This window comes from Stenella coeruleoalba (genome assembly GCF_951394435.1).
Source record: "Stenella coeruleoalba genome assembly, chromosome: 10".
Taxonomy (NCBI): domain Eukaryota; kingdom Metazoa; phylum Chordata; class Mammalia; order Artiodactyla; family Delphinidae; genus Stenella; species Stenella coeruleoalba.
The window spans coordinates 19,433,449-19,447,039 of record NC_137156.1 but is presented as its reverse complement, the minus strand read 5'-3'; the positions used below and the strand labels follow the sequence as shown (position 1 = coordinate 19,447,039).

Genomic DNA, 13,591 nt, shown 5'->3' with positions numbered 1-13,591 from the left:
TAACTTATTTACTGTGCCAGGCCCTGTGCTCATAAGTGCGTTACACACATTATCTAATTCTCCCTTTAATTACATGAAGCAGGTGGCAGATGCGGAAACTGAGCGAGGCTTAGAGAAATTAAGTAACCTGCTCAGGGTCACAAAGCCCGTGACAGCTGAAGCCCAGGCCACAGGACTTCAGAGCCCAGGACTGTAGCCCCTCTGCGGTACTGCTGTGAACCAGACCCTTCGTACCAGAGGAGGCAAAGGAGCTTCCAGCTGTCGTCCAAGGAATGACAGCAAACGCCTCCAGATGAGGCCACTTCCCATGAACATAATTCCTGTGATCAGCCAAAACACTCTATGGTCCTAAAAGAGAACACACAGTTAATTTCAGTCACAAAGGGTTAGTTTCCTTAGTGATAAAATTTCCTGAACTTATCATTGCCCCAGAGTTTAAAAGAAACCTTCTGTTATTTGTACTGCTCTTTCCTATAGGAACTGAGAACAAATAGTACCCAGAGACCAAGCGTCAGAAAATAAATCAGAAGGAAAACATGATTTAAGAGTATTTTACGATCATCAATGAACCCACATTAACTGCTTTGTGTTTCCTTCGTCTGTTTACATTCACACAAATTTCAATAGTTATAATAGTTAGGATCACATAGGACATACAACTTAATTTAAATTTTTTGCTTATAGCCGCATTTGCCAAACTGTGAGCTGAGGTGTCCTGGCATTACAGCACCACAGAATACTTTAAATTCTCAAGGAAATCACAGTGCCATCTGTGGAATACCATGAGAACTGCTACTCGTAAATTGTTTTGACCTACCTTCTTCATAAAAGAAACTGTAAGGTAACACGACAGAAACTCTAACATAATGAAAGAAACTTTTGGTCTAGGGATGCCGCAAAAAAATTACTAAGACACTAAAAGCATCATGAACCAAGAAAGTTTGGGAACCTCTGACTTACAGTGAACATTTTCCCTCACTGTCATTTTCTTTTTTTTTTCTTTTTTTTGTGGCCACGCTGCACGGCTTGCAGGATCTTAGTTCCCTGACCAGGGATCAAACCCAGGCCCCCAGAGTCCCAACCACTGGACCGCCAGGGAATTCCCCTGTCAGTTTCAGAATTGTATTCTCTTCTGCAGTGTGATGCTTTTGAGTGCATGTGTGAATGTATAGAATCGCAGAATTTACACTAATCTCCCACACGGAAGGAGGCTCAGCTACAGAAATGCCATTTGTTATTATCAACAATGGCTTGGTCTCCAGTGACTGGGAGCTCAATTTCCTCCAAAACGATCAGTAACCACCGATGGAAATTCAAGCCACATATGAAAAAGAAATCTGCCTCCTTTTTAACATGAGATTAGATGTTAGACATAATTTATCAAGAAGACAAGTGCTAATGTGAGTTAACTGTTTGTATGAACACATTTCCAGTTATCCTAAACGAAGGCGCTAATTTATTAAGTAAAAATTATGTTTAAATGAGATTTAGCATACCCAGATTACTGTTGTTTTTTGTTATAGACTGGTTCTGTAATGCCCTATAAACCAAAAGTCTGGGAATGCTAAAATGTGATCAACTTGAGACGTAAGCAAGTGCAAAATTCTATGTGTCATTAAAATACACACACAGCACAGTGTGAGACTCTAGGAGATTAAGGAAGGGACAAGTATCTAAGAGTTGGATTTTTAATGCCCCCTCTGCTCTGGGTGTGCCCTGCAGTATTGTATGTTTAAGTACCTACCTTTCAAGCTCTTCATCTCTGCCACTGTTCAGTCTATCTACTCCTTAAAAATAAGATGCCTAGAACACCTTGATGTGCCAAAGGCTAAAAAAGCACTAAAACTGATGGGGACACGTCGAAAGTACTCAGAAGTCAGCATGAAAGGAACAATTTGAACACCACGATAAATAATGACAGTAGTGACAGATTATATAACTCATTGACTAAAGTAAGACCCCATGAGTCCATACTGATACAAATGAATAAATAACTGGGAGAGAAGGAAGGCGCTACTTTACAAAGAATAAAAGTAGGAGGAGTGATGGAATTAGAAATCACCATGTGATCATCATCATTGCAGTACTCGATTCAGACATGAATCCACTTTGGATCAATTAGTGGATGCTAAAACTAGAGGGTGCAAATTATTAGAGAACTGCAAATCAAAACCACAATGAGGTACCACCTCACACAGGTCAGAATGGCCATCATGAAAAAGTCTACAAATAACAAGTGTTAGAAAGGGTGTGGAGAAAAAGAGAACCCTCCCCTACACTGTTGGTGAGAAATGTAAGTTGGTGCAGCCACTATGAAAAACAGTACAGAGGTTCCTCAGAAAACTAAAAATAGAATTATCATATGATCCAGCAATCCCACTCCTGGGCATATATCTAGACAAAACTATAATTCAAAAAGATACAAGCACCCCTATGTTCATAGCAGCACTATTCACAACAGCCAAGACATGAAACAAACTAAATGTCCATCGAGAGAGGAATGGATAAAGAAGATGTGGTATGTGTATACAATAGAATATTACTCAGCCATCAGAAAGAATGAAATAATGCCATTTGCAGCAACATGGATGAAACTAGAGATTATCATACTAAGTGAGTCAGAGAGAGAAAGACAAAATACCATATGATATCACTTACATGTGGAATCTAAAATATGGCACAAATGAACCTATCTAAAAAACAGAAACAGACTCACAGACATAGAGGACAGACTTGTGGCTGCCAAGGGGAGGGGGTTGGGGGAGGGATGGAGTGGGAGGTTGGGGTGAGCAGATGTAAGCTTTTATATATAGAATGGATAAACAACAAGGTCCTACTATATAACACAGAGAACTATACTCAATATCTTATGATAAACCATAATGGAAAAGAATATTAAAAAATGTACATATATGTATAACTGAATCACTTTGCTGTACAGCAGAAACTAACACAACATTGTAAATCAACTATACTTGAATTAAAAAACAAAACAAAACTAGAGGGTACAAATTTGATGAATAGCAGAGTTTTTACAAGATACCTAATTCCACAGAGAAAAAGAGTAACTTCACAGGACAGAAAGTGGGCAGATACCACCTTAACCAAATGATCATAGTATCACCAGTAAAGAGACAAACTGACATCAAGGGTCTCCTGATGGGATTCAATGTGAGGAACACACTGACACAATATGTAACCAGAATCTAATAATGAAGAAAGAGTATCAAGGGCCAAACAACTGACCTACATTCTTTGTGAACGTTAAGGCCCTGAAAGACAAAGATCGAAAAACTGGCCTAAAGAAGCCTAAGGAGACATGACAACTATATAACAACACACGATCCAAGATTTTCTATGAGGCAAAGGGCTCTACTGAGCTGAGTGGTGACACCTGACCAGGTTCCACAGATTAGAAAATAGTGTTGTTTCAATGTTAATTTTCTGGAGCTGTGGTTATGTAAGAGAATACATGTTTTTAGGAAATATATACTGAAATATCTAGATGTAAAGAAGCATCATTTTTTGTTTACTCTCAAATGATTTAGAAAAAAACTATATATTGATAGAATGATAGAGTAAATATGATAAAATGTTGCTGTTTGAAGAATCTGGGTAAAGGCTGTATGGTAATATTTGACTATTCTTGAGACAGTCTGGTATTATTTTAAAAAAGAAAAATGTTTTTCCTATCTTGGATTCACCATTGTAAATATTAACTCCAACTATACAAGAACAGGGAAACCTCTGATATTCATAGATTTAATGAACATCTCTCAACTCTTCTCCAGGAAACCTGGAGATGTCATTTGCGACTCTGGTGAGACACTGATCTGAATCTTGCTCTGGGAGGCAAGCCTAGCTCACTACTTCCTACTCAGATCTCATTACAACCAGAATTATTGCATATGCTGAAACTATCAGAAAGGAATTTCTAAAAACTCTTTATTTTTTTAAGTGGGCATTTAGAGAAAAATATTACAGTAAGCATAAGATAGAGTTAGCTTGTAAAGTGAGTATATGTACATAAAAATAGTTCTTAACAAAAATAATTTGGGAGAATAACAGGAAAGAGTTCTGCAGTCACAAATTGGGGAATTTGCAAAGGTCTTTGGAAGTACCTTCTGAGAATGTCCAGGGTTGGTCTATGTCGCACAAGATATTTTGGCGACTACTGGACTTTCTACTATATTTGGGCTCAAAAGTCTCCAAGAGATTCCTATCACACTTAGAACAAGCCCAAACTCTTAGCATGCGCCACAAAATCAACATGCCCTCCCCCTCTGTCCTTCTGACATTCTCCCTGCCTTTCTCCACTTGACGCACCTCCCCTACCACTCTGGCCTTCTTGCGGTTCCTTCAACAAGCTCAGTGCATCCCTGCCTCAGTCTCCCATGCATGGTTCCCTCTGCTTAGATCACCTTCCTCCCAGGCCTTCCCACTTTTTCTTTTCATTCAGGTCTCTGCTCTAGGGTCACCTCCTCAGAAAGATCTTCCTCGACCACCCTATCTCTAGGATGCCCCTCGTCTCACCTCCTGCTAACAGTCTTTCCCTTTACCTGGCTTTATTTTTCTTTATGGCACTTATCACCTAATATACCATGGATCTGTTTATTCTCTTCTACCTCACTGTAATGGAATCTCCACAAGGGCAGGGACTCAATGCTATATCCCCACAGCTAAAAGCAGTGTTTAGTGTGCAACAGGCACCAAAGCCCGTATCTGTAAGATGAATGAATGAAGTGTGCTGCATTTATTTTTCTTTCACATCTCATAAGGAGCATTAAAATGACTACTGCTGACTTTGCTTCAGGGAGCCATAATCTTTTGCAGACTTTAAACAGCAACTGCAAACTTGAGGAACACGGCAAATGGGAAGTGTGGGATTATTTGGGCACATATAACCAGGGGAGTAATTTTGCTCGGCTGGGTTGGGGGTGCAGTCAGGGAAGAGTCTCCTTGGAAGTAACACATAAGTTGAGACCTGAGAGAGAAACAGATGTTAACTAGGCAAAAACAGGTGGATGCCGAGGAGAGACGTGTGGAGGCCCCGTGAGTAAGAATAGTGATGAATCAACCGACGGTGATGGCAAGGTGTCTGGAGACAAGATGGAGATGTGGGTGCAGCAGACCAGGAAAAGCCCTACAAGCCAAGGAATCTGGATTTTTATCTTAATGACAATCAAAACGCCCTGAATAATTTTACACAGAAGAGTGACCATCAGATTTGCTTCTTTTAAAGACCACTTTATAAAAGTGAATAGTGGTCCTGATGAGATGACGTGGGCTGAACTTCAGCAACAGCCGGAGACAGAGAAGAGATCTGTTAACTAGGACACAGAACCCAGCGCCAGAGTGTGCCTGCCAAACGCGCATGCAGATTCATTTCTAGAAATCTCACAGTAAGACATCTTCTGAAAGTACAAGCCTACAATGTTACGAAAAACCCTGCGAGGGACTTCCCTGGTGGTCCAGTGGTTAAAAGAAACTGCCTTCCAATGCAGGGGATGCAGGTTCCATCCCTGGGCAGGGAACTAAGATCCCACCTGCCGCAGGGCAACTAAGCCTGCACGCCGCAACTACTGAGGCCTTGCACTCTGAAGCCTGCGTGCCTTAACTACTGAGCCTGCGCCACAACTAGAGAGAAGCCCACGTGCTGCAACTAGAGAGCCCGCATGCCACAACTAGAGAGAAGCCCACATGCTGCAACTAGAGAAGCCTGCATGCCACGATGAAAGATCCTGCATGCCACAATGAAGATCCCACGTGCCGCAACTAAGACCTGACACAGCCTAATAAATAAATAATTAAAAAAAAAAAACTCTGCGAGTTCAGTGTTATATTAAAATGGAGCAAGGTAGAAAGTGCAAGTCTTGGGGACTAAATCCTAGTTCTGTTATTTCCTAGCTCTGTGCCCTTGGTCAAGTTACTAACATTTTCTGAGCCTCAGTTTTCCTACCTATAAAGCAGGGAAAATACATTCATTTTCAGAGTTTCGATAACTGAGTCAAATAAAGCATGCAACTGCCTGGAACACTGCCTGACACACAAGAATTTAAAAAAAAAAAAGAATCCCTCATTAACACTGCCTCACAGTGTACTACTGTTTTGTCAAACCTTTCCCATGTGTAATTACATGTTTTGGGAATCATAAGGTAACCTAGGCTATCTATGTCATAACAGAGTCTAACAATACGACATGAATTTTAAATGAGTTAGAGTATATATTTTATTTCACTAGGGGAGTATACATGTTAAAACTTTCTTTTTTAAAATCCATTAAAGGGACTTTCCTGGTGGCACAGTGGTTAAGAATCCACCTGCCTACAAGCGGCTCATGCAGCTAGATATCAAAAAAACAAACCCAATCCAAAAATGGGCAGAAGACCTAAACAGACGTTTCCCCAAAGAAGATATACAGACTGCCAACAAACACATGAAAGGATGCTCAACATCACTAATTAGAGAAATGCAAATCAAAACTACAATGAGGTATCACCTCACATCAGTCAGAATGGCAATCATCAAAAAATCTACAAACAATAAATGCTGGAGAGGGTGTGGAGAAAAGGGAACCCTCTGGCACTATTGGTGGGAATGTAAATTGATACAGCCACTATGGAGAACAGTATGGAGGTTCCTTAAAAAACTAAAAATAGAACTACCATATGAACCAGCAATCCCACTACTGGGCATATACCCTGAGAAAACCATAATTCAAAAAGAGTCAAGTACCACAATGTTCACTGCAGCTCTATTTACAATAGTCAGGACATGGAAGCAACCTAAGTGTCCATCAACAGATGAATGGATAAAGAAGATGTGACACATATATACAATGGAATATTACTCAGCCATAAAAAGAAACGAAACTGAGTTATCTGTAGTGAGGTGGATGGACCTAGAGTCTGTCATACAGAGTGAAGGAAGTCAGAAAGAGAAAAACAAATACCGTACGCTAACATATATATATGGAATTAAAAAAAAAAGGTTCTGAAGAACCTAGGGGCAGGACAGGAATAAAGATGCAGATTTAGAGAATGGCCTTGAGGACACAGGGAGGGGAAAGGGTAAGCTGGGACGAAGTGAGAGAGTGGCATGGACATATATACACTACCAAATGTAAAACAGATAGCTAGTGGGAAGCATCCGCATAGCACAGGGAGATCAGCTCCGTACTTTGTGACCAACTAGAGGGGTGGGATAGGGAGGGTGGGAAGGAGATGCAAGAGGGAGGAGATATGGGGATATATGTATACATATAGCTGATTCACTTTGTTATAAAGCAATTATACTCCAATAAAGATGTTAAAAAAGAATCCACCTGCCAATGCAGGGGACACGGGTTTGAGCCCCGGTCTGGGAAGATCCCACATGCCACAGAGCACCTAAGCCCATGTGCCACAACTACTGAGCCTGTGCTCTAGAGCCTGCGAGCAACAACTACTGAAGCCCGTGCACCTAGAGCCCGTGTTCCGCAACAAGAGAAGCCACCGCAGTGAGAAGCCCACACACCACAACGAAGAGTAGCCTCCGCTCACTGCAACTAGAGAAAGCCTGTGCACGCATAACAATGAAGACTCAACACAGCCAAAAATCAATAAATAAATAAATAAAGTTCTCTTTTAAAAAAATCCATTAAAAAAATTATCTTCAAAACATTAAAAACAACCTCTAGATTACTGAAATAATACATTCTCACCTCCTCAAGGGAAGATTCCAAATTCATTCCAAAAGCAACTCCCATTAGTCCAAAGAGCGAAAGAGAGAAGGTTCCCATGGTCAACTGTAGGTTCAACCTCATCATCACATTACGGTGGCTGGGGAGGAGAACAACTGCTTAGTTCAGAAGATCTTACCAACTACACGCAGCAAATTCACTAAATAATCTATTAAAGACCACATGGATTAAATATACACCTTAAAAAAAAGACACTTCCATGTAGTAATTACAAACGATAATGATGGTATAATTCTTTCCAAAATGGAAAAACAAAGCTATCCTTAAAAGCTTTATTACCGTGTATTATTTTATAAAGAAAAGACTTACTGATTGTTTTATACGAGGCCTTCTTACCTGTCCAAGTTGATGAATATGATACTCTGTGAATCATCAATCAGTGCCCTAAGTTCCCGAGCTGCATTGGAAAGATCCTCAGCTAATCGGTAGTAGTTTTCCAACAGCAACTCCATCTCTTCTGCATGGTCAATCCCAGCACTGCTCTTTTCACTTTAATTAAGAGTTAACATAATTAACATGCCCCCAATACATGCATTATACATTAAGTAGCACAGAACTTCCTGAATTAGTATAAAATATTCAGCTACCAGTGAAAAAACTACCCTTTGCCTTTACTATTATTGTGATTGAGGCCAGTCTGGAGTGGTTTGCCAACTGACCCTAAACATGACACAGGTAGTTGAGGACACGGGTTCCATCCCTACACAGGCCTCACTGTATTCCATGGCCCTGATCCCAGGGAGGCTCTGCAATGCTACCAGTTACAGGAAAATGCAGACATGTGAATGCTGATGAATTAGTGCAAATCCCAAATCACTATCAGGTAAAACAAAACCAAAAATTAAAAATGAACATAAAGAGCATTTCCTTTCCAAGGTAAATATATAACATCATTTTCATATATGAAGTAAACTGTTTTTGAAAAATGTCAATACAGTCAGAGGCTCAAGATGGCGGAGGAGTAGGACAGGGAGCTCACCTTCTCCCACAAATACATCTACATGCGGAACGACTCTCACAGAACACCTACTGAACGCTGGCAGAAGACCTCAGACTTCCAAAAGGGCAAGAAAATCTCCACATAACTGGGTAGGACAAAAGAAAAAAAAAAGAGAGAGAAAGCAACCGGGAAGGGACCTGCTCCCAGGAGGGAGCTGTGAAAGAGGAAAGGTGCCAGAACACTGGGAAGTCTCCTCCCTGGCGGGCAGATCAGCTGGGACTGGCGGGGGGTGGGGTGGGGGGGAGCGGAGCTTCAGAGCCTCGTAGGAGAGCACAACAAGCAGTTTGTGGAGGGCAAAGCGGAGCGAGCTCCACACAGTCAGCTAGTGCCGCTGCCTGGCACGCCCCAGCCCGAGACGGTCCTCCACTGGGGCGGGTGGGGGGTGGGGGCCGGGGGCTGAGGCTCAGGCTTCGGAGGTCAGAACAGGGGAGAAGGCTGGGGGTGGCTGCCTGAGGGGGCTAGGGTGTGGTGTGCCACCACTGGGGGAAGAAGCCTGGGCCCCCAGAGAGGTAGGGCACCACTGCTGGGGTGGGGGGGGGGGCATGAGGAGAGGGGTGGGGGGGCATAAGGAGAGGGGTGGGACCTCCACAGGAGCTTATTTCTCAGGCAGCAGGGCACCGCTTACATGAGCTCTGGGGGCGGGCACGAGCCACCACTGCCATCTCAGCCTCCAGAAGTGGGAGCAGCCGGCCAACGCCGAGGGTCCCGTGACCAGGCACCAACCGCTGCCCCGACCTCCTGGGAGCGTGCGCGGGGCACGCACCTGCTCACCCTCTGACAAGGGGATAATGGCCAGCACACGCTGAGGAAAGAGATGGCAAACATCCAAACCAAAGACAGCCCTCAAGCCAAAAAAATATTAAACCCACAAAAGCTAAGCAGGAATGCTCCCGCACGTAGATAGTCCTCCAAGCCTACAGTAGATAATTGTTTCTCCTAAACTCAGAGTAAGAGAAATATAAGCAAAATGAAGAAGCAGAGGAACCACTCCCAGTTAAGAGAATTGCCCTGAAGGAACAAACAATGAAACAGACCTCTTCAGTCTAAAAGACACGAGTTCAAAGAGGAGGTAATGAAAATACTGAAGGAATTAAGAAAGGCTATCAACAGAGATGCAGATTACTGTAAAAAGGAACTAGAAACTATGAGGATGAGCCAAGAAAAATTAGAAAATTCATTTGCTGAAACGAAAGCTAAGCCAAAGGCAATGAATAGCAGAATGAATAATGCAGAAACATAAGTGATCTGGAAGACAGAATAATGGAAATTACCCAATCAAAACAGTAGACAGAAAACCAAATGAAAGCAATATAAGAGACCTATGGGATAATATAAAGTGTGCCAATCTATGTATAACAGGGATTCCAGAAGGAGAAAAGGGGATTGAAAATGTATTCGAAGAAATTATGGCTGAAAACTTCCCACATCTAAAGAAGGAAACAGATATCCAGATACAAGAGGCACAGAGGGTCCCAAACAAGATGAACCCAAACAAACTTACACCAAGACATACTATAATAAAAAATGGCAAAAGTTTTAAAGATAAAGAGAGGATTCCAAAGGCAGCAAGAGAAAAACAAAGAGTTAATTACAAGGGAATCCCCTTAAGGCTATCATCTGATTTCTGGACAGAAACACTGCAAGCCAGAAGGGAGTGGCAAAATGTATTCAAAGTTTTGAGAGAGAAAAATCTGCAAAGTAAAATACTCTATCCAGCAGGATTATCATTTAGAATAGGAGGGGAAATACAGAAGTTCTCAGACAAGCAAAAACTAAAAGAATACAGCAATACCAAACCTATCCTAAAAGAAATATTGAAAGGTCTTCTCTAAATACAAAAGAAGATATAGGAAAGGGGAAATCACAGTTGAAAAGTAAATCACTTAAGTGAGCCAGTATACAGATCAAAAAGAAAAAACAAAAACCTAATGTGAAAGGATGATAAACACAAGAAACAGCAAAAGGATAAATATGAAGCTGTAAAAAAGGACATCAAAATCATAAAATGTGGAGAAGGAGAGTAAGAAAATGTAGATTCTTGTTTTTTAGAATGTGTTTGAGCTTATATGACTATCAGTCTAAAGCAAGCAGATATAGGAAGGGGTTAACATACTTGAAAAACAGGGCAACCACAATTCAAACACATACACTAGATCCACAAAAACCAAAAAGAAGAGAACACAAGCATAAAATAAAAGGAAATCATCAAACCACAAAAAGGAACAACAACAAAAATCCATAGAATCAACTGGAAAACAAGGTTTAAAATGGCCATGGATACATATGCATCAATGATTACCTTAAATGTCAGTGGACTGAATGCTCAAATCAAGACAGAGTGGCAGACTGGATAAAAAAACAAGAGCCTACAATATGCTGCCTACAAGAGACTCACCTTAGGGCAAAGGACACACAGAGATTGAAAGTGAGGGGATGGAAAAAGATATTTCACGCAAATGGAAATGACAAGAAAGCAGGAGTTGCAAAACTCATATCAGACTATAAAACAGACTTTAAAACAAAGGCCATAAAGGAAAAGAACACTATATAGTGGTAAAAGGATCCATACAGGAAGAGGTTTTACAGTCATCAACATATATGCACCTAACATAGGAGCACCAAATCCATAAAACACTAACAGACATAAAGGAAGAAATTGACTGGAATACAGTAATAGTAGGAGATTTTAACACCCCACTCACATCAATGGACAGATCTTCTAGATAATCAATAAGGCAAGAGAGATCCTAAATGATGGAATAGGACAGTTAGACTTAATTGATATTTTCAAGACATTACATCAAAAAAAACAAAAAACAGAATATACATCTTTTCAAGTGCACGTGGAACACTCTCTAGGACTGACCATATACTAGGGCACAAAACTAATAACCTCAACAAATTTAAGAGTATAGAAATCATTTCAAGCATCTTCTCTGACCACAACAGCATGAAACTAGAAATCAACCACAGGAAAAGAAATGATTATAGGAAAACTAAACCATATGCTACTAAAAACCAATAGGTCAATAAGGAAATCAAAAAGGAAATTAAAAATTACCTTGAGACATACAACAATGAAAACACAACCACACAAAATCTATGGGATACAGCAAAAGCACTTCTTAGAGGGAAGTTCATAGCGATACAGGCCTTCCTCAAAAAACAAGAAAACATCTCAACAACCTAACATACCACCTAACATACCAACCTAACATACCACCTAAAAGAATTAGAAAAAGAAGAAAAACTAAAACCTAAAGTCAGCAGAAGGAAGGAAATAATAAAGATCAGGGAGGAAATAAATTGAGATTAAAAATAGAAAGAAACATCAATAAAACCAAAAGCTGGTTCTTTGAAGGGGTAAACAAAATTGATAAACCTCTGGCCAGGCTCACCAAGAAGAAAAAAGAGAGAACCCAAATAAGCAAATTAAGAAATGAAAAAGGAGAAATCTCAACCGATACCACAGAAATAGAAAAACCCATAAGAGAATACTATGAACAATTATATGCCAACAAACTTGACAACTTAGAAGAAAGAGACAACTTTCTAGAAACATATAGCCCACCAAAACTGAATCAAGAAGAAGTAGATAATTTGAACAGACCGATTCACTAGAAGTGAAATACAATCTGTGAAAAAACAAAACAAAACTCCCTACAAACAAAAGTCTAGGACCAGATGGCTTCACAGGTGAATTCTACCAAACATACAGAGAAGAACGTATACGCATCCTTCTCAAACTCTTACAAAAGACTGGAGGAGGGAACACTCCCAAAGACATTCTATGAAGCCACCATCACCCTGATACCAAAGCCAAAGATACCACCAAAAAAGAAAATCACAGGCCAATATCTTTGATGAATATAGATGCAAAAATTCTCAACAAAATATTAGCAAACTGAATCCAACAACATATAAAAAAGATCATACTCCACAACCAAGCAGGATTCATCCCAAGTTCACAAGGATGGTTCAACATATGCACATCAATCAGTGTAAGACACCACATAAAAGTAAAAAACCACATGATCATCAAAAGATGCAGAAAAAGGGCTTCCCTGGTGGCACAGTGGTTGAGAATCTGCCTGCCAATGCAGGGGGCACGGATTCGAACCCTGGTCTGGGAAGATCCCACATGCCGCGGAGCAACTGGCCCCGTGAGCCACAACTGCTGAGCCTGCGCGTCTGGAGCCTGTGCTCCGCAACAAGAGAGGCCGTGAGAGTGAGAGGCCCGTGCACCGCGATGAAGAGTGGCCCCGACTTGCCGCAACTAGAGAAAGCCCTCGCACAGAAACGAAGACCCAACACAGCCATAAATAAATAAATAAAATTTTAAAAATGCAGAAAAAACCTTTGACAAAATTCAAAATCCATTCATGATAAAAACATAGTAAAAGCCATTTATGATAAACCCAAAGACAGTACACTCAATGGTGAAAAGTTGAAAGCCTTTCCACTAAAATCTGGAACAAGACAAGGATGCCCACCCTCACCACTTCTATTCAACATAGTATTGGAATTCCTAGCCACAGCAGTCAGACAATAAATAAAAGGTATTCAAACTGGAAGGGAAGAGGTAAAATTGTCACTATATGCAGATGACATGATACCATATACACAGAAAACCCTAAGGACTCCACACAAAAACTACTAGATCTAATAAGTGAGTTCAGCAAAGTAGCAGGATATAAGATTAACATTTAGAAATTGGTTGCATTTCTTTACACTAACAATGAAATATCAGAAAGGGAATATAAAAAAAATACCTTTTAAAATCACACCAACAAACAAAAAAACCCTAGGAATAAACCTGAGCAAGGAGGTGAAAGACTTATATGTTGAGA

General features: G+C 40.6%; 1 protein-coding gene across 1 annotated transcript in view; it reads right to left on the bottom strand.

Annotated features, from left to right (window-relative positions):
• MRS2 (magnesium transporter MRS2) overlaps positions 1-13,591 on the bottom strand; it is a 32,323-nt gene that overhangs the window by 4,980 nt on the left and 13,752 nt on the right. Inside the window, exons 8-10 of the mRNA XM_079935375.1 lie at positions 8,078-8,230; positions 7,703-7,820; positions 235-348 (exon numbers count right to left, since the gene is read on the bottom strand). Coding sequence (XP_079791501.1) covers positions 235-348; positions 7,703-7,820; positions 8,078-8,230 — 385 coding nt within the window. The remainder of the gene's footprint in view (positions 1-234; positions 349-7,702; positions 7,821-8,077; positions 8,231-13,591) is intronic.